Source organism: Paramisgurnus dabryanus, chromosome 18 (genome assembly GCF_030506205.2).
Source record: "Paramisgurnus dabryanus chromosome 18, PD_genome_1.1, whole genome shotgun sequence".
Classification (NCBI taxonomy): Eukaryota; Metazoa; Chordata; class Actinopteri; order Cypriniformes; family Cobitidae; genus Paramisgurnus; species Paramisgurnus dabryanus.
The window spans coordinates 32,422,402-32,443,944 of record NC_133354.1 but is presented as its reverse complement, the minus strand read 5'-3'; the positions used below and the strand labels follow the sequence as shown (position 1 = coordinate 32,443,944).

The following is a 21,543-nucleotide window of genomic DNA, read 5'->3' as shown; positions in this document are numbered from 1 at the left end:
CTTAAAGGAGTGCATTGTAAACAGAGTCTGAAATTATAGGGTCCTCTTTAAATGAATAAACATTTGTAAAAAGACTGCAATGATAAACTAAAGATTAAGGATATACACATATGTATAAAGAAATTGTATATGTCTGTATGACATATGGATATTCAGTGACAAGTGCTATGAGGTTAGAGAATACATGAAAAATACTATATTAGTACACTGCAGTAGTACATTATTGTAATTATGCTTTACATCACTATAATTACTATAGTATACTAAAGTACACTAAAGTATTTACTACAGTTTTCTATAGTGTTTACTATAGTAATGCATTAAAAACACCATAGTAGTCCATTTACTACAGTTTACTACGGTAAATACTACAGTAATACAGTACTATAGTATTTTTCATGTATGAGCTTTTTTTTGTCTTCACTTTCTAGACGTGCCCTTAATTGTGCCATTTTATAACAAGCTTACGTTTATTTTAACATATTTATTTTCCACAGATCCTGCTTCAAAAAATTAATCCATCTCCCTCCACCTTAATTCCATAAAATCACGTTACAGTACTTGACTTAATTTTAAATGCAACATCCCAGTCATTTCAGTCCATTTAGCAGCGATTTAATTATGGATGGTCTGTTTGTGTCTCAGTGTCCAGTGTCCACGTCAACAGGCCCAGGAAGTAAACTTTTGCCTACAATCCGTGTGTTTATTGTAGTCAAAGAAAAGAGATTTACTTTGGAAAAGTAATCGTTTACTTTGGGATTTGTACCTTTTACATGTGATTAACATGTAAAGGAAATGTAAAACCAAATAATAATCGTGCTCTTTAATATGTTGTGCAAAAACATTGTTTTTAAATGTATTTTAAGTTTGTCCAGTTAGCCTACATTAATCTCGTAATTTTATTTCAGCGATATGAGCTTTGGCAAAGCGCGAAACACAAATAAGATCATTCAAATACATTTATAGAGTTTTATATATTTTCCATGTGCTTGTAGCTGAGGCAGATTTTTAAAAGTAATAAATAAGGAGTAATTAATTAATAGGTTGTAATTCATGTAATTAGTAATTACTACTTTTTTGAAGCAATTTACCAAACACTGTTGGTCTTATTGAGGTCAACCTCTGCCTGCCTGATTAACCCTTTGTCTGCAACCTCCTGGTTGCATTGTGAAATAACTGCATCTACCCCTGCCTAGTTGTCCCTTTGTCTTCTTTTGGATGGAGTTTGGTCCTGGCACGACAGAGTATTTTTATTTATTTATTTTATTTATCTGATTCTAGAGATATACAGAAAGAGTTGCCTTGAACGAAAAAGCCACATTGAGAGCTTTCCTACACACACACACAAAAAAGAGTTGTCCAAACACAAATAGCAGAAAAGGGGAAAACATCTCAGTTAAAAGCTTTAGATGTGCTTGAAGCCATAGTTTCAGAGAACAAGTTAAACACGCCATTGGTTGTCTATTGATAATGGTTTGGCGCCCTCTTGCTGTTGGGGAGTGAGCAGAAGGCGCTACTAGCACGAATGTTTACTTTACAGCGGCCTCTAGCGACAGGTGTCGAGCTCTGCAGTATCGCGCTGTGGATTGTGGGTGGCAGGGACGTCGTTTCGTTTGAGCTTGACGAGCAGTAGTGGACTCAACTCAACCATATCGCCGTGCTCTTTGCTGTAAGATACCAGTCGAGATCAATGGGTTTGCTTTTCGACACTTTTTGAGTAATTATTTTTGAGTGGCAGGTGATATTAGTGAAGAGTGTCCGTGTGTAAGGGCCGTGAATGTACTTTCGGCTCATTAGGAAGTTCCTGCTGTCATCGCGCTGCTCTTATGATGACGTGACCGTAGAAATAAACAACACTCACCAATTCTTCTTTTTCTACATTTATGTCTGGTTGAATAAGACAGACGTTACTTAATCAAATTGAAGTGTTATTTCTAATTTACTGTTATAACATAAACAAAAGACGCTTATAGAAAGTGGTATCTACACATCAAACCAATTTGACAAACTATGACAATGCTGTGTTACTGTCGCTGTCAAAATGTCAATTTTATCGTTGGTCATTGCCTAAATTTAAACGTCTGTACTGATATTGAATTTTAAATATGTCCACATTATACTCGATAGGTGCGGGGAGTCAGCTTGACAGTACTCGTTTACAAATATAATTTATAACCTTTTAAATAAATAACGTAAAAAATAATGTTCGCACATCGTTATCCTTAAAACAAATATTTTGTTAACCCACTTTTGTTTTACTGTTGTTGATTTAATCGCAAGTTGCTTAACGTTACCTATCATTTTTTTTTATTTCTATAGGTTTTTTTACAATTGTACTTTGTTTCAAACTATAGTAGCAGCTTCAATCTCTGAATTCATAATGTAAAATAAACAAATCACAAATTGTTTTTAATTCCTCAAGGCAGGAGTGGCAACATACATGTCAACATGTCTAGCCGTGTTGGAAAGAAAAAGATTACCAAGACATCCCGGTCTACTAAGGCTGGAGTTATTTTCCCTGTTGGCAGGATGCAGCGTTACTTGAAAAAAGGACTTCCCAAATATCGGATTGGTGTCGGGGCTCCAGTATACATGGCTGCGGTTTTAGAATACCTGACTGGTAAGACATCTTATTCTTACCTTTTGTAGACCCTCTTGCATAGGCGATAAGGTCTGTCCAGTGCTAGACTGGGCCAAAAAACAGCCCTGGCATTTTGGCCAAACCGGCCCACTACATATGATCACAAATACCACACATTTTTGTGCAACCTTGACTATGTCAATGACCACTTTCGGCAAACATCCAGTGATGTCCTGTGGCTTTAGATGTGTTAAAGGCATTCAGTCATTCACCTACTAATTTGTGACAGTTGTAACCCTACACAATTTAGTTGTGCTGATTGATTAAAGTTTTATTTGCCAGTTGTACACAGACAGACACAGGATTGTTTTGAGCAGAGCTCTAATAGTCAGCAATATCAAAGAAGATGAGAAAGTCAGGGTTTTACACACGTTGAATAAATATTAGCATAAGGAAAGTACAATACGTTGGTAAACGGGTTCAGCAGGAGGATTCAGTGATAAAAAAGTTGAATATGGGGTAGAAAAAGATATTTGACAATCTACATAAAAAAAAAACATGACAGAAATCTCCAAGGTCCGAGTTGGTAGCATCTAAAGCAGGAGTGGGGAACCCTGGGTCCTGGAGGGCCACTGTCCTGCAGAGTTTAGTTCCAACCCTAACCAAACACACCTGAATTTCATTTTCAAGTAATCCTGAAGACTTGAATTAGATTTTTCAGGTGTGTTTAATTAGGGTTGGAACTAAACTCTGCTGGACAGTGGCCCTCCAGGACCAGTGTTCCCAACCCATGATCTAAAGGCTGCCACACACTAGATGGGTCAAAAAATTTGTACCTGAACCTGAAGAGACCCGTAAATGTTCTACACTGAACCGACCCGGACCTGTCTATCATTTTGAAAGTTGGACCCGAACCCATCCAGGCAGATACAGACCCGATTGGACCAGATCTGCAAATATTCTTCAGCTATATGATATTAATAAGTCAATAAACAAGTAGCGAAAATTTAACTATTTGTCTTACCCATATAGCATAATTGGAAGATTTGGTTGCTAATAGGAATTAACTTATAGGCTGTAAGTCCGAAGTGGTAGGAATTATGATAATGTTGGTCTTGTCTACTCCTCCCTAATCCCAGGAAGTAAACTTGCATATCGTTAACATGTACTAATACACACTTAAGCCCTATTCGGACGGGATTCGTTTTACAGGGGGACCTCTGAGAAGCACGATTTTCTCAGAGGTCCCCCTGTAAAACGAATCCTCTGTTTTTAATCCCGTCCGAATCTGTCATGTCTGTGTTTTTCTCTGACGACCTCCGTAAGAATTCCAGAGCAATTTACCTACTGTTTTTCGCCAAACTCAGAGGTCCTCTGAGAAATTTAATCCCGTTCGGATGCAAATGTCTGTGTTTGCCCGCAATATCTTTTGAAAACGCGGTTCATTTCGTGTTTTGGCCAACGTGATCTGCCGTAAGGTCTTACTAATGCACGTATATTGTATTTCCTGAGTCCTATTCATTCAGATATGGATGTTTTATCGCATTCGGCAAAATAAAATAATTAAATCAAGACGAGCTGAATATCAAACACTGTTAAGACTGGCCACTGTAATATCAGTAACGTTATAAGAAACTCCGTTCAAAGTTGTTCAACTCCGGAATGGTAATGTTAATTAATAAAGATAATAAATTGTTATTAATCATTATTTCTTAATTTTTTTGGGTTTATTATTAGCAGACAGTTATATAAAACACGTAGGCTAACGCTACTTTAGTAGGATTTGTATATTTTATTTTGATTTGATAAAATTAAATAAATAAATTACATGTTCTGTCATAATTTTACATTTAAAGCAAAATATTAAACATTACAAACACGCGTATCCAGAGCATGTGCTCTTCTGAAACACCCAAATGCATGAAACAGACACTCCAATCTCTGGAATAGCCTGCATCATTTTAATCCCGTCCGAATCGGTACATAAAATCCCGTCCGAATAGTGCTTTACACACCAAATGAAATGTAAAACGTGAATCGGACAACAGGTGCTCTTTAAAAATGTTTTAGGGTGGCCCTAGCCTAAGCCACAACCTGACTACCCAAACATACACCTAAAGACCATTGGGCAGTTTAATGATTCAGGAAAAATATGATAACAACCTCATAAAAGAGTCATTGTTCATCCAGGCAACATTGTACAATATGAAGAATCAAGTGTATGCATTATTAAACCAGGTTATTTTTGTAAATTTAAACAACCCACAGTTAATTTATACTATGTAGCCTTTAAAATGTATGTATTGGGCAAATATTGCATGACTAGAATGTTTAGAAATGTATTACTATACAAAGTGTTGAGGATAACAAGAGCCATTATTCATTATGTTCACTGCAGTGTTTCCTAATCAAACTTTATGCAAAATTCTTTCAGCTGAAATTCTGGAGCTGGCAGGAAATGCAGCCCGAGACAACAAGAAGGGCCGTGTTACACCCAGACACGTTTTACTAGCAATCGCCAATGACGAGGAACTCAACCATGTAAGGCTTAAAAAAAGGTTACCAGATTTCTGAAATGACATTTCCTAGGACAGTGCTCAAATTATACATAAAACTCCAGGAAGGATTCCAGGAATCTTTTAGGATTTTATAATTTGTCTCAGACAGCTAAATTGTGGCTAAAATCTCAAAGTGTGCATGGGACTTAAGACAGCCACTCCCACTGGCCACCTTGGTGTGTTGAATAATTTTTTTTATCATTGTAGTTTTCTTTAAGTCATGTAAAAGTAATAAAAAACTTTATCTCTACAGTTGCTGAAGGGTGTTACTATTGCTGCTGGTGGAGTATTGCCCAATATTCACAAAGAACTGCTTTCCAAAAAGACAGGGTCAAAAGGAAAGCCTGAAGCTTTTGTCATCCCTGCACTAACAAAAAGTTCTAGGGCCACCAAAAAAGCAGTTGTCAAGATACTTGGAACCAAAACATCATCAAGAGTTAAGGTAGTGTTGATTTCCTAACTTATTTTTTAAGTCTTGCTTCATTGTATGTGTTGTATTATGGTACATCTTGGCAATGTGTTTACCGCACAATAAAAGGAGTTTTGTTCTATTTTTTATTTTCTAAATAACAGAAAACCAAGTGTCATTTTTCACTGCCAGAACTTTCTGTGGCAGTCCGACAATTGTCAGTGCATTTTGTGCTTGCACTGTATCGATGGGGAATGCCTCTACATTGACCGCGTCTAACGGAAGTCAATAGGTTTTATGATGTATGGACCAGGAAGCATATATAAACACACCCATATTTAGTTTTTTGTGCTTCAGATGCCACTCTGTGTGTGCGCGTTTGTTTTAGCAGCTATCATGTCTCATGTATTTAACCGGTCCTGTGGCTCCTAGACTGCCTACCAAGCCATGCAGAAATACACCAGTAGGTCAAGTTTGTGTCTCAGAAAATGACGCACTGCCCACTGTGGTTCTCCCATTCACATCCGCCTTTATTTGAGCTTTTCGATATTGTGCCGGGTAAGCTGTTGGCTATAAAGAAGGTATTCCTTCTAACTATAACTTAGTTTAAGGGAGTTAGGGATCTAGACCTATTTCAGGAATGATGGTCTGGAATTCATGCTTTTTTGGCCAATGCCTGCTCACAAGGTTGTTTGACCGATATGTCAAACAACCAATCACAGTTTGTTTTGTCTAGCATCACGTTTCAGAATGTAGAAATGACCCCACAACAACAGACTGGCAGGTAACAAGTCTTTGAAATAACCAGCCAAAACCGAACAGCGTCTAAATAAACAACATTACTCGCCATAGAACAACGGTGTGCACTTCATCAACAGCCACATCAATGAGACGCTCCCAGTAAATATCTGTTTGAAGCATATCTCTACTTTTTAACACCTACAAGCAATTCAGGAGAACCGAACCACGGCTGCGATTGTTTTGACTCTACTAATTACCTCAAGCAAAACTCTGTGTTTTAGAGAGTCTATGCCGTGAACGTGCATATTTTGAGAATCCAATGTTAGCTGATAATGATAACTATCCCCTATACGTGCATAGGTGTTTGCTCCGGGGATAGTCAAAGCTTTCTTGTACCCTAGGCCAGGTTATGTGCCTAAGGTACCAAAGCCCATTATGTGTTGAGAACCATTATTCTTTAGGCTTTCTGTCCTCTGTTTAGGATACTGACCAGAAGAAACTTAACTTGGTTTGTCCAGTGCGAGCTGTGAACCAAAAGGTATCTTCAAGCAAACAAGCAGACCCTAAGTAGGTGGATGGTTGATCTAAGGTGCTTATCAGGCTTCTGGCGCACTTTCACATGCATCCAGCTTTGTCACCCTTATGACAAATATGTTGAGTCCAGGTGTGCTTTTATGCTTCCTGGTCTATACGTCATCCCACATATTCTATTGGACTGTTTTGATGGTCACGCTGAGGTAGGGATGGGAGAAACAAAGCTTTACGAAGCTTCAAAGCAATTGGCAATTGATCAGATAAATGATTCGCTCGATCGAAGCGCTCAAACAGATGCTGGTGAAAACGTTGTAAAAGCAACAAGATCTCAGTGCAAACATTTGACACTTTTTTACACAATAATTCCAAGATTTTTCTAGAAAAATTAATTATTATTCGACTTAACTTAAAGCCATTACATAAAAAGTGTAATCTGTATTTTTTGTTTTATTTAAAGGGGCCGTGAATTGGTCGATTTTATTGCTTTATGACGTTGATTGATGTCTACTTATGCATTTCGCGTTGTTTTTACATTCAAAAACATCAAAAGCAATAAGTAATACGCTATTTTGTAACATGGATTAGTGGCTGTCTTGAGAAATGGTTCGTTTGAAGGGGCGGGCCGCATTGAAGACCTGAACGTAAACACCCACTGCTATGATTGGACAGCTTCGTTCCCCATCATTACATGTAGGGAAATGTTTTAAAAACATTAATGTGATAAAAATAGCAGCCGAACACAAATATGTTTGAGACACAAAAGATTCTGGGTGCTAAACATGATACACATAAATGACAATACGTATATTAAAGTAGAAACAAAACTCGACGTGACTAAATTACCGTATACAACACAGTAAGCGTGCATCCGAATCTAAACTGCGTCTAATAAATCCTTATCAATAACTTTGTATATTTCTATTGTGCTTGTGAGGTTGCTTTTACATTCACGTAATGTTAAATACCACAGTTATATGATAAAAAATAAGCTTTGTTGGGTGTTTGACCTTTCAAACGCAACTTGCCTAAATTACCGTATACAACACAGTAAACGGGCATCAGAATCTAAACTGCGGCTGATAAATCCTTCCTTATAACTAACTTTGTATATTTCTACCTTTAAATTACAGTCGTATTGTTAAGTGTTGTACCTTTTATTAATCGTTTAATGTTTTTAGTAAATTAAAACAGTCAACAAACGTATTTAGACACGGATGTTACAACAGGACATAGCAAGCAATCTCTTTTAACAAAGCAATAGTGAAACGCAGTAACTTAAATAAAGTAAAATGTCTTACTGTGAATTATACTGCTGTGTCATTGTTGTCAGATCCAATATAAGTGGTGCTTCTGACTGAGTCTCTCTGCAAATCCAGCATCGACTTCTTTACAAATGAATCCATGTCCACAACGTTAACAAACGCTCCCCACACGAGCTGGAACTTCTTCAAAAGCAAACTTTATCCAAGCATATTGCTAATGTTAAGTTCCAAGCCTCCGAATTGAAGTATTTAGCTTCTGTGTTGTTCCCATGGTTGTTCCCACGCGGTTCTTTCACAACCGATAATGCGTTTCCATGGTATCATAACAGATCACCGCGTCAAAATAAAAGTCTCTCAGAAAAAATGTATTTAAAAAGTCATTTTGGTTAAATTTGTCAATCTTTAAAGACATGTTTACTTTCTGAGACACACGTGTCACGCGAAGCTGTGGGCGGGGCTACAAAAGTAGACTTGTCCTTTTGGTTATGGGGAGGTGTTTCAATTCTACTTTGACGTCATAGATTTCCGAATTTTAGACTGGAGTGTTTAGCTGGCTTGGTGCCAAAGACGGTTATATTTCAGTAGCACGGACGTTTTCAGTTCTGAAACTTGCAGGATGTTCATTTAAGTATGATGACCTCTTATATAACAAATTATCAAGTTAAAATTGAGTTTTTGATTCACCGCTCCTTTAAGGCAAACAGATCATTAACACTTTTAATTATGCACATGTATGTAATTAAATCTGTCTATAAACAAAGAGTAGGAAAAATGTTAGTGTTATCAGGATTAATGTTTTATGAACCTGCATAATAAAACTAACCTAACTTCACCTAACGATATTAGACACTGGTCATTTGTGATCAACTCTTAGTATTGAATCATCAGATTTTCAAAACGTTTCGGAACAGTTGTGACGTAATGAAGCCTCGTTTGCTAAAATCATGTGACTTGGCAAGTTTGAAACACGCTCCGAACCATTGATTCGAAACAAAAGATTCGTAAATGTTTCGAAGCTTCATGAAGCAGTGCTTCGAATTCTCCCATCGGTACATTGAGGCGCTCCTATAAGTATCACAATGACAATGCAGTGTCTTGTTTCCTTCTCAGGTAACCAGGGTTACAGATGTAACCTAAGATGTTTTTTCAGCAATAGTTTTACGATGCAGTTTTACTTTATGGTGACATGTGGCCCAATTCTGTGTAAAAAATTCAGTTTTAAATTTGTCCTCTTTTAAAGATGTTATGATATCCAATGTATCTCTATGGGATTCAGTGTGTAAGATTGAAAATATAGGAATTTATTACTCAGTCATAACCCCCCTTTTCATCCTGTATCATCTGCGTTCCTGTACTCATTGACTATGGGCAGAGTCGATTATCCTGTACAGTGGGGGTTAAAGGTGGTCTTCTGATTGGTCAGTTTGAATGTATCATGTTAGGTTAAGTCACATGGTCAAGGGATAGGAATAAAAAGCTTTTTATGAGCTTTGGAGTCTGGACCTTTTGCTTTTGGCCTTTTGCTTTTCTTTACCTCTTCTTCTTCTTTGGGCTGGTCTTCATGAGCTCTGCTCTTAGACTCGGCTCATTCTCGTTGCTTTCCTTGTTTACCTGAGCTCTGGGGTTCAGTGCCCAGTTGCATGAAAGTCTTTAAGCTAAGAAATACCTTAAATATAAGGGTACCCTTAATAAAAAATGGGTTGCAAGAAAAACCCTTAAGTGTTCATTTAAGGAACCATAACGCTGTCAATAAGTATTTACCCTTAAATGCTAAAGTATTACCTTAAGTTCTGATATGCGTTGCTACAAAGTCCTTAAGTCCCATTTTCCCTTAAAAACTTAAAGGAATAGTCTACCCTTTTGCCATATTAAACTATGTTATTACCTCAACCTAGACGAAGTAATACATACCTATCTTTTTTCAATACGTGCACTGTACAGCGCGTTGTGAATGTGTTAGCATTTAGCCTAGCCCCATTCATTCCTATGAAAGTTTTATTTTGTGGCACCACACTTACTGGTATAACTCCTCATGTAACAGTCTTTAAATAGGGAAAACACGGAAGTGTTTGGTGGCTTCCCTGTTTGGTACCATAGGAATGAATGGGGCTAGGCTAAATGCTAACACATTCACAATGCGCTGTACAGTGCACGCATTAAAAAAAATAGATATGTATTTTTTCGTCTAAGTTGAGGTAATAACATAGTTTAATATGGCAAAAGGGTAGACTATTCCTTTAAGGCACTATAACAGGTCCCTTAACATCACACGCAATGTTTGTTTTTTTGTACATTTAAGAAAAACCCTCACTTAAAAAGCCACACAGATCCAAAATCGAAACTGACCTGTATTGCAGTGTGTCATGTAGCTGTCCATCAATGTAAACAATGTGCAAAGTAGTTGAACCAAAAAGTGCACGATTAATAAAGTTATTGGTTTCTTAAGTAGGGAGTCGACCCTGAATCGTTGAAACAAGTCGTTATATGGACTGAATCTTGTTTAAACTTTATATACTGACAGAGTCACGATAGCAAGCGGTTAACGCATGCTCACTTACGGTTTTACTATGACCGGTTAGTTTAGATAAATGCTTAAATGAGTGTACAATTGTTAGTTTCTGTCGTCGTTTTTATTGCTTGGATTAATGATGAATGATGTGTATTGATGTCTATAATGTCTTCTCAGTAAACATGTTAGCACTAGGTCAATACATGTTGCACTATTGTTGGTCTGTGCCGTGCCACTGATCTGTGGTCTGTGCAGAGACTCAGAGCAGAGTAGGCTACTGAAAGGTGGGGTTTAGGCAGACTGAGTTGTTGAACAGCTTCACACGAATCGTTTGAGGGATCTCTGAGAAATGGGGTCATTTTAAATTTATATTTTGAGAAAATTACAGTGTTTTTGACCTTGCATGCATTTAAACCTGTTGTCCGGGACTTATAAACAGTGATGGGATGCGTATAATTGACATCTTAATGGCTCTTTAAGGAAGTTTCAGGCCATTAGGCAAAGACTCCAGTTCCCATTGATTCCTCTCTTTCTTCAAAACTTTCTTTCTCTGTTCTCGATACTATCAGGTTATATCTCACATACATTGTAAACAGTTACGTGTATTTCTAACCATTTCATGCATTTATAGTGTAACCCTTTCAAGCAGGACACAGTGGAGATGTTTCTGACTTATTTAAATAAATATGGAATCAGAAAAATATTAATTTATTTTTTAAAATATGACACGTTGATGTAGATGTTTTCTGCAAATATACACTTTTATTTATAGGCGGCATATATGAAAAAAATACACATAACCCTAAAAAAATTCTAACAAAAGGTTTCTCAGCTGTTTTTTGTAGTATTCGGTGTCTTTAATAACATACTAAAAGTTTACCAAAGTTTGACCACTAGAAAGGTGTAATTTTCAAGATGGTGTCCAAGACAGGCAGGAAGCCCTTAAAATGTCCTAACTCTTTCATTATTTGACCTAGCCAAGTAATCTTGGTGTAATCTTGGTAATACTTATGGAATACATGATTTAAATTACTGTAAGGTTTTATCTTAGTTTGGGGTGAACCAGAGATGTAAACGATGTAGCCTATGCCATGTAACTCCTACTCAATATGAGTTTTTAGACACAACCCCTTTTCTTGCTAAAACACAGACTTGACATTCAATGTAAAATGTATTGCCCCAAAAAATAACTTAAATTTGAGTTGTGTAACTCTGAATTAGCCCGAACAGAGGCCTGTGTGTGAGCCCTCTAAAATGGTTATTTATTTCAATTTGAATAAGGTATTACATATGTAATGCATCATCTATAGATGTTTTTGAGTATAAAAGTGGCATTATACTAAACCTAATACTAAACCTGGTCTGGGAGAATCATCATTACCAGCATCATCGCTAAATGCAAGATTTGTTTTATCGTAGGAGCCGATGGTGTAGTGGGCGGTGCTTCGACATGTGGTGCTTTCGCACTTTCTGCGACCCAAGTTCGATTCCCGGCTTGTGGTCATTTGCCGGTCCCATACCCTCTCTCCTCCCTGCACTTTCCTGTCCTCTCCTCTATCACTGTTTTACTAAAGGCCAAAAAATATAACATTAAAAAGTTATATTTTTAAATATAACTTGAACCTTTATCCGCCCCCCCTCCCCACCTAAAAAGATATGTATAAATAAGAAAAGTATTAAAAAGGCAAAATTATAAAACTTAAAGGTGCCCTTCCTCTGTAGTTTTTATTGTTTTATACTGTTGTCTGAGGTCTAAAATGACGTTTGCATGGTTTTTACATCCAAAAACATCAAAAGCAATAAGTAATAGGCCATTTTGTACCCTGGTTTTAAGGCTGGTTAGAGAAATTATTTGTTTTAATGGGCGGGCCGCATTGATGACTTGGAAGTAAACACCCACTGCTATGATTGGATAACAGTTTTTTGTAGTCAAACTAACTTTCAATTCTTATTTAATCTCATGTGTAATCAGTTTAATGTTAAGTGAGTGTCTTAAGACACAGTGTCTTTCTTACACACACATATTTTATCATAAACCCTTTTGCCACACACACGTGTGTCTTTAATCACACACACACACACACACACACACACACACACACACACACACACACACACACACACACACACACACACACACACACACACATTCTGGTTTCCATGTTTTGTGGGGACATTCCATAGACGTAATGCATTTTATACCATACAAACTGTATATTCTATTCCCCTTACCTGCCCCATTCCCTAACCCCAACCATCACAAGAACCTTTCTTGTACCTTAGATTTTCAATAAACATCATCTTGTTTGATTTATAAGCCTGTTTCCTCATGGGGACATCAAAATGTCCCCACAAGGTCACAAAAACACTGGTATTCCTATCTTTGTGGGGACAATTGGTCCCCACAACGTGATAATTACCAGGTACACACACACACACACACACACACACACACACACACACACACACACACACACACACACACACACAAACACACACATGTGTCTTTTATCATAAACCCTTTTGACGCACGTGTAGCATGAATTCACGTGAATCGCGTCCCTCTGAAGAGAAGTCCCGGCCGCCAATGATAGTGACACAAGGTACTAAAGTGTTTTACTCACATAAGCTGCGCCATTCTGTCCGGATCCAATATTGATGGAGGAGCATTGCTTTTTTTAGTCTCTCTTCAAATCCAGCGTTCTTCTGAGCATCCAAACATGTAGCAACTGTTTTGATTCCCTTGTTTAATAGGAATGATGTCTCTCGACGAAAAACAATGGCTCGAATACGGTACGGTTGACGTTTAGCCATCCTTGCTGAAGTTATGAAAACTCACTGAACTACATGTATTATTTGGCCGCGGTCTCAAGTTGGAGAGCTCATGAATAGTAATGACCTCGATCAGTTCCACATCACACTGATCAGCTTTTCTAACTGACCTGGGCCGGGTTTCCCAAAAGCATCGTAAGGCTAAGTAGATTGTAAAAACGATCGTACGAATCATCTTAGAATTACGGGCCGTTTCCCAAAAGCTTCGTAGCTTAAGTAGCACTTGAAAATCATCGTAGATCTACGAGTGCTCTGGAGTAATCGTTAATTCATAAGTGCATCGTAAGACAGCAGTGTTACAAGGTCACCTGTAGGACAACCAGCAAATTGCACTCCTGCAATAACGATAATGTAATGTTTTAAATGTATATTTATTTATTGGGGTTTTCTCTGTTTATTTGTTTAAATTACTTTAATATAATATATTTAAAATTCAAATGAGAAATCAAATTTAAATGACTGAACATAAATTAATAAAGAAGGAAAACGTATTTGGTAAAATTTTGGTAAAAGTTGGTACTAGCAAATTGATAAATGGTTCCTACCAATTGCTGCTATAATTCATCTAGGCTACAGTAAAAAAATGTTTTGAAGGGTATGGCATCTGATTAAAGAAACCAAATAAATATTTACGGTACAATGCAATAATCCATAATAATAAATAAACATAGATAATAAAAAACAACAAATAATAATCTAAACTATAATATAAAATGCAGAATGCATTTTGCAGTGGGACGAGTCCTAACTTAATACGGAAAATAATATTTCATTATTCACAATTTTAAAACATTTAAAAAGTAATTGAACAATAATAAAAATATTATAAAAAATATTAGTGCACATCGGCTAAAGATCATTAGCCTAAACAAGCTTCTGCTACAAATTTGAGTCATTCTATTGGTGACATTTCAGCACTTGACAAACGGATAGCGACTCGTAAGTAGCACTTAAAACCCAGCTGCGAGCAATCGTTTCACGTGCATCTTTGGGAACTGCACGTAAATGAACAACGAATGTTCATTAAGTAGCTTGTAGAAAGCGCTCTTAAGTGCTAAGTTCAATCGTTATCGGGAAACCCAGCCCTGATTTCTCTGCTTATTTCTTTTCAGTGGCTAGAGCTGACAAAGGAGGCAGAAGTACATTTTCAAATTTACGACACAACACAAACACATATGGAACTAACACATATAAAAAAATACAAGTAAAAATGGTTTTATGTGGAAGGGCCTCTTTAAAAAAACTTATAAAAGGGGAGCCTTCACACGCAGTTCTAATGAATTGATTTTTTTATTGGAATCAAAAGAATGATATTAAACTACAGAAACCACCAACACTAGGCAAAACAATATGAGAAAGGAGAAATATGCAATTAACTAGGGGAAATTTTACTTGTTTTTCACATAAAAATGCTTGGAACCAATTTCTTATATATATATAATTGTACTTGTAATCACTCATCTATTATGCAAATATGCTTATTAGAATATGACATGGTCAAAACATGTTTCCAGCACCAGTATTCCTGGTTTAGGAGGAATACAAGGGAGTAATGGTCATTTTAAGGACATGATGGCTGCCATTTTGAAATGGGGCCTTTCTTGGAGTCAAACTTTGGTAAACTTTTAGTATGTTTTTAAGTACATCTGATACTACTGTAAACCACTGAGAAACCTTTTGTTAGAATTTTTTGGGGTCAAACCATATTTGCAGCTGACTATTAATAAAGGTTTTAATTGTTTATTTTAGAATATTCAGCCTTTATTTGCAGCCGTTGCAGGCATGCAATGAATCTTGGGATAGCCTCGGCTGTTAAGGATCCATTAGTTATATCCTTAACAGCGCTGAGAAATAAGACGCATTTTGAGGCTTCATTCTAAGCATTCTAAGTCCGAAACTTAGGAACGATTTCAGTTTTTTTCTCCTTACAAGAGATCTCTTACAAGTGTAAACAAATGTTGCATCAGATTGAATTGGTTTCTGTGAAAACATATTTATTCAGTTAAAATGTAAAATACAGAGTACTTGTATGTTATGAGTGATTTATGAGGATTTTAATGGCTTTGCTGTTTTGTTTTCGTGTGACAGAAACGAGGTGAGGCGGCTAAAGCAGCAAGTGCAGACAGCACCACAGTGACTGATGGCTTTACTGTGCTCTCCTCTAAAACTCTGTTTCTTGGCCAGAAGGTATACTCTTTTCATTTTTGCACTGGGGGATGGCTCTGGAGCTTGAGCCTCTCACCATTTACCCTCACAAGCAATTTTTTTATGTCAAAAGGGTTAAAAAAAAAATTAGCTAAAACATATGTACTCTGGGGACACCAAAGATTTATTTTACATCTTAAAAAAGTCTTATGAAATGTCCCCTTTAACAAAATGTACAAAAAGCTAAGCTAATGTCAGCGGTCTGAGAAACCAGTCATAGCCGTGAGGGGCAGTTCTCCTATGGCACACTACAGCTGCACCCCGTAACTTTTGGTAAAGTGGAAGCTTATAATAGCGATTATTTATATTTTGTATTGGTTTTAAACCAATGGCTAATACTGCTTTGGAAAACGGACAGTTTGCCTTCACGTGTGCATGTGCTTCCCTCCCCTATCTCTGGGGGTAAGATAAGATATTTCCCCTCTTTATTTAGCTTTTTTCTCCTCATCATGGTTTCATTGCATTCTTCACAGTGTTTGTTTCTCACAATGTTCATTTGCCTGTTGTTGTAGTTGCAAGTTGTGCAAGCTGATATTGCCACCATTGAAAGTGAAGCCATTGTTCACCCAACCAACTCCACCTTCTACTTGGGTGGTGAAGTAGGTAAAGGACCTAAATTATAATTGATACTGTGCCAAAATAATATCTGCAAGCAACCATGTCTGACAATACATTGCAATACCACAAACACAGACTACCGAAAAAAAAAACATATATATATATATATATATTTATTTATATATAACTTTTTAACTATTTTGAAAACACACACATGGTTGCACACACTTTATGTGGTTTTCAAAATATTGGTAACTGCTTTGCTTTTCTATAAGGACTAGAATATATATTATCTGGCAATTTTTTTTATCTTTTATAAATGTGATGCTTTCTGGGAAAACCCATCAGAACATTTTTATAAAAAATGGTTAAATGTAATTTTTTTGGTCAAAATTGGATTTTCATTCAATAATTTTTCTATAACATCTCTTGTCTATCATCTCTGAAAATATTTAGGGAAAATTCACTTGTTTAGTGCAGAAAAAAGTGATCTATAGTGGCAAGCTGAAAAGACCGGCAGGCGGAGGTGCAACACAGTCGCCCAGATAGCTTTTTCTCTCTTAACACTACAAAGACCTATTAAAATAAACCACATAACATGTGTATAAATGCACACCTGGCACCAGTCCTGTATAGATTATGGCATGCAAAGTTGTTTTTTTAAAGATCTTTTTAATTATCATAAGATTGCAGAGGACAGTAAGAATAGCTGCTTACTTAATTGATAAACATGATCGCCTAAGTCTGATCAATCCTGGTGATGTCAGTGAACTAAACAATGTTATAATGGACTATTTCACATCCAGAGATTAAGGATCAGATGATAGAGATGTTACTGAAGAGGATTATGCTATTATCACGCAGCACGCTGATATTGGGGCAACCCGCGCTGTGCTTGCTATTGTAAATGTAAGCTACATACTAAAATATTCATGGGGTGATCAAAAGTTCAGAAACGATGCCCATGATAAACAACGTAAAACTTCGCTAAAAGTAACCGTGAATAGATGCGGTTCAGATAATATATAATAATGTTCAAATGACGTGTTGTCAAATAAATGAAGTGAAATTTTACGTGTAATACTTGACTGTTGTGCTTTTATTTTCATTCATTCATTGCCCCTTTTGAAACCAGTTTTTCTCAAAATTGCACTCCTGTTAATCACAGCGATCAGCCGCCTTAACATAGCCATAACTTTTGTTTTTGACAAGCTATGAAAGAAACAGATTTGGGAACGGCTTGAACCCTGCTTTCATATCGTATCAAAACCTAAAATTGGTAAAATTTTCCAGATTGCATCACAAATATGTTTTTCCAAACCTACAGTACATCAGTCTTCACTGATTCCAGTACTTAATGAAACACAATCCAGTTTATTTAATATGTAATATTAGTGATTGGATCAGATTGAAAAGATAATGTGTGTGGCATCAAATAAAGCATATTTAATTTCTCTAAATGGTTCAATCCAAAATGAAATCATTCTATCATCAGTTATATAAAAACATTTTGCAAATACTTCATATTAGTTCCGTGGAAGAAAGTCATACAAATTTAAAACAATGTTTTCCTGGACAGGGCTTATCCTAGTCCCAGACTAAAATGCATGTTTGAGATGCCATAATTTAAAAAAATCTTGCACTAACATATCTCAAAATATATCAGTGCAATTGTTTTGTCTCAAGTTGCACATTAGTATTTTTTGTGTAATGTATGTTTGTAAAAACTACTTAAATGCACTAATATAACTAAGTCCTAATCCTGTATTAATCCAAACCCTGTCTGAAAAAAACACCCGAACAAAAAGTACGAACAAAATGACAGAATTTTAGTTTTTGAGTAAGTGTACACTTTAATGTATGAGAGTAATCCTGCATGCTCTGTGTGATAAGGATATCCTTCTGTCACACCGGCTGACTTGATGTTAATGTGTGTGATCGTCAGTCTGTGATCATGTGTTTGTTTTTAAGCTTTCATTCTTGTTTTATTAGTCATGTATGTGTATGATAAATGCACAATGGGCCCTATCTTGCACCCAGCGCAATTGACTTTGTCAGTGACGCATGTATCATTCGTATTTTGCACCATCGCACAGCGAGTTTTTCCCTCCACAGACGCACGTCGGCAAACTAGATGCTATTTTGCAGTTTCAAAAAACAATTGCACCACTGACCAAAAAAACTTGTCTAAAGTCAGTGGCGCGTTGTTCATTATGCTATTTTAAGGGCGCATGCTTGACCATAATGTATAGCGTGCACAACGCGCATACACTTTGCTTTTCTAATCTACACAGATGCAACAGTTATTTTTGCAAATCATAAATTGTTACAATAAAAAATATTAACACATGAGATAAGGGGAATCATTGTGGTGAGCATTGTGGTGATAGTTTTTATTTATTTTGTGTGGCTGCGTTAAAAAATTCTAATGCAATTAACGATTAAAATATTTTCATAAGTTTGTTGTGTGGCTGTATTACGTTTATTTTATGTAAATAATAATTAAAATGTTTTCATAAGAAACCTTATTGTTTATGAATTTGATGTGTAAGTGTACTTTGGGGTTGGACTGCTTGCGTTTCTTGGCTTTCAGCGGTGAGGGTGGACGCAGCGATGTCCTCTGCTGGCGTCAGGTCATGTGTGTAGGCAGATCCACCTCCCGTTACACGGCGTGCCCGATTTTGCTGGCAAGCTTGGAATTCCCCCGTCTCCTGACATCATTGTAGCGCAATGTCCTGGGGATGCCAGCTGATGAGACTGTGGCTATTTCCTCTCACGCCCGTTTAACCTACGCTGATTTGGGTGGGTTTCTCCCATCCCCATACAAAACAACTTCTCTGCCTTTGACTGCTCTTACAAGAACGTCGGTCTCCTCGGCTGTGAACCGCTCCTGGCGTGCACCGCAAAGTGTGTGCGCGTTGTGCACGCTATACATTATGGCTAAGCATGCGCCATTAAAATAGCATAATGAACAACGCGCCACTCACTTTATAAAAAAATTTTCTGGTCAGTGGCGCAATTGTTTTTTGAAACTGCAAAATAGCATCAGGGATGGTTTGCGCCAGAACACGCCTCCTTTTTTGCGCTGAACCGCCCAGGGAGCGCAAGTTCATTCCCTAGTTTGCCGACATGCGTCTGTGGAGGGAAAAACCCGCTGTGCGCCGGTGCAAAATACGAATGATACATGCGTCACTGACAAAGTCAATTGCGCTGGGTGCAAGATAGGGCCCTATAAATATAACTATAAAAATACAGTTTTAAAAATAATTTTATATTAAAGAGAATAGCAGAGTTCACACCACAACTATAACGATAAATATACAATGAATGAACTATATCATTTGGGATCACTTTCTGAGCGATGTTTTTCCCACGTGATGAACAATAAACAATTGAAAGCCAATCAAATCTATTTGAACTTCCCACTCTGATGTCCCACTAAACTGCATTGGAAAAGCAAACCGAGCCAAAGTAAAGCGAGGCGAGCTGCGTGCTACCCAGCCATGTCATACCACACACTGGGCGCCAATACAGAACCTGTCAGGACCCAGCATGAGCACTGACTCTGACATTCACCAACATTGTAAAAGTTGTAAAGTCAAAATTAGCTAATGTAATGCCAGCTTTAAAAACTTTGTTACTCAGAGACCAGTGGCTCATCAGTCATGTTTTTGCTTTAGGCAATGCTTTGGAAAAGAAAGGGGGAAAGGAGTTTGGAGATGCAGTAGTTGAACTACGCAAGAAAAACGGCCCTCTGGAGGTGGCAGGAGGTAAACTCTTCAATCACATCATAGTAATGCAACACTATTAGAAACACAATTCTGTTTATAACAAGCAAGACTGGCCAAGATAATGAGAAGGTAAAACCTTTTACTGCAAGTGTCATGTTTATATATTTTATCTATAGTATTTCTATGAAAAAAAAATACTGTTCAAGTTTGAGATCAACTTCAACAAAGTGACATACACAAGTGCCAAGACAAAGGGATCAGATCTCTGCTAAATAAAATCATATTTTATTTTTATAAAATGCAACAAATGTCTAAATCAGTCATTTTGTTTTTTTCTATTGGAACCCTTTGTATGTTAAATGTCTGTTATCTCAGCTGCCCTGACCTCAGGATATGGACTTCCTGCAAAGTTTGTCATCCACTGTAACAGTCCAGGATGGGGATCAGATAAATGTGAAGAGATGCTGGATAAAACTGTGAAGAACTGTCTTGCTTTAGCTGATGAGAAGAAACTTAAATCTGTGGCCTTTCCATCTATCGGCAGCGGCAGGTATCCCTAACAATTTTGTCAAACACTGACAAGATTTCTCTTAATCACTTATTTTAGATAAGGTTAATTTTGTCCTGTATTGTTTAATATTTAGAAGTACACATACCTTAAATATTACATTAAAGAAAAAGTTTTCCAAAGTTTTATGACATTAAATATATTTTTTCTTGAACTTCTGTCCTACAGAAATGGTTTTCCTAAACAGACTGCCGCCCAGCTCATACTGAAGGCTATCTCCAGCTACTTTGTGACAACAATGTCCTCCTCAATCAAAATTGTATATTTTGTATTGTTTGACAGTGAGAGCATAGGGATCTATGTGCAGGAAATGGCAAAACTTGATGTCAATTAATGTTACTATATATATATAAACTAAATGTAGATTTAAGAGATGAAAATTTGTTTGTTTTGCACTGAAAGCCCTAATAAGTTGACTGAACTCATATAATTGAGTAAACTGGCTCCCTTAAAGGCACACTCCCTTTTTTTAATATGCTCATTTTCCAGCTTCCTAGAGTTAAACATTTGTTTTTTACCGTTTTGGAATCCAATAAGCTGATCTCTGGGTCTGGCTATTCCACTTTTAGCATAGCTTAGCACAATCCATTGAATCTGATTAGACCATTAGCACTGCACTAAAACATAACCAAAGAGTTTCAATATTTTTCCTATTTAAAACTTGACTCTTCTGTAGTTACATCGTATACTAAGACCGACGGAAAATTAAAAGTTGTGATTTTCTAGGCAGATATGTCTATGAACTATACTCTCATTCTGGTGTAATAATGAAGGACTTTGCTGATTTAACATGGCTGCAGAAGGCGTAGTGATATTATGCAGCGCCTGAAAATAGTCCCCTGTTTTTGAAAGTAAAAAGTGTCCCTTTTATACAATTAAGTAATGGGTCTCCGAAAAACTTAGGTTGACTTAATTTGGTGGCCACATAGACTGAACTTCAATTATTAAGTTCACCAAACTTTGTTTGTACCGTGCACAGTTCACTCAGTCTTCATAAAGACTGAAATTAAAAAATGTATTTCTGACTCTATTTCAATCAATGAATGAACTTAATT

The 21,543-nt window shown here is 36.8% G+C and overlaps 1 protein-coding gene across 2 annotated transcripts; it reads left to right on the top strand.

Annotated features, from left to right (window-relative positions):
• Nucleotides 1-1,535: 1,535 nt before the first annotated feature.
• Nucleotides 1,536-20,838, top strand: macroh2a1 (macroH2A.1 histone). 2 transcript variants are annotated; one of them, XM_065287673.1, is made up of 9 exons: nt 1,536-1,669; nt 2,423-2,620; nt 5,016-5,122; nt 5,393-5,581; nt 15,515-15,613; nt 16,144-16,234; nt 19,870-19,959; nt 20,296-20,470; nt 20,657-20,838. In XM_065287673.1, the coding sequence occupies exons 2-9, from the start codon at nt 2,449-2,451 to the stop codon at nt 20,820-20,822; spliced, it is 1,089 nt and encodes a 362-aa protein (XP_065143745.1). In that variant the 5' UTR covers nt 1,536-1,669; nt 2,423-2,448; the 3' UTR covers nt 20,823-20,838. The 2 variants fall into 2 exon arrangements, with proteins under 2 accessions (XP_065143745.1, XP_065143746.1); XM_065287674.1 differs by having other exon boundaries at nt 1,541-1,669; nt 2,427-2,620.
• Nucleotides 20,839-21,543: the final 705 nt, after the last annotated feature.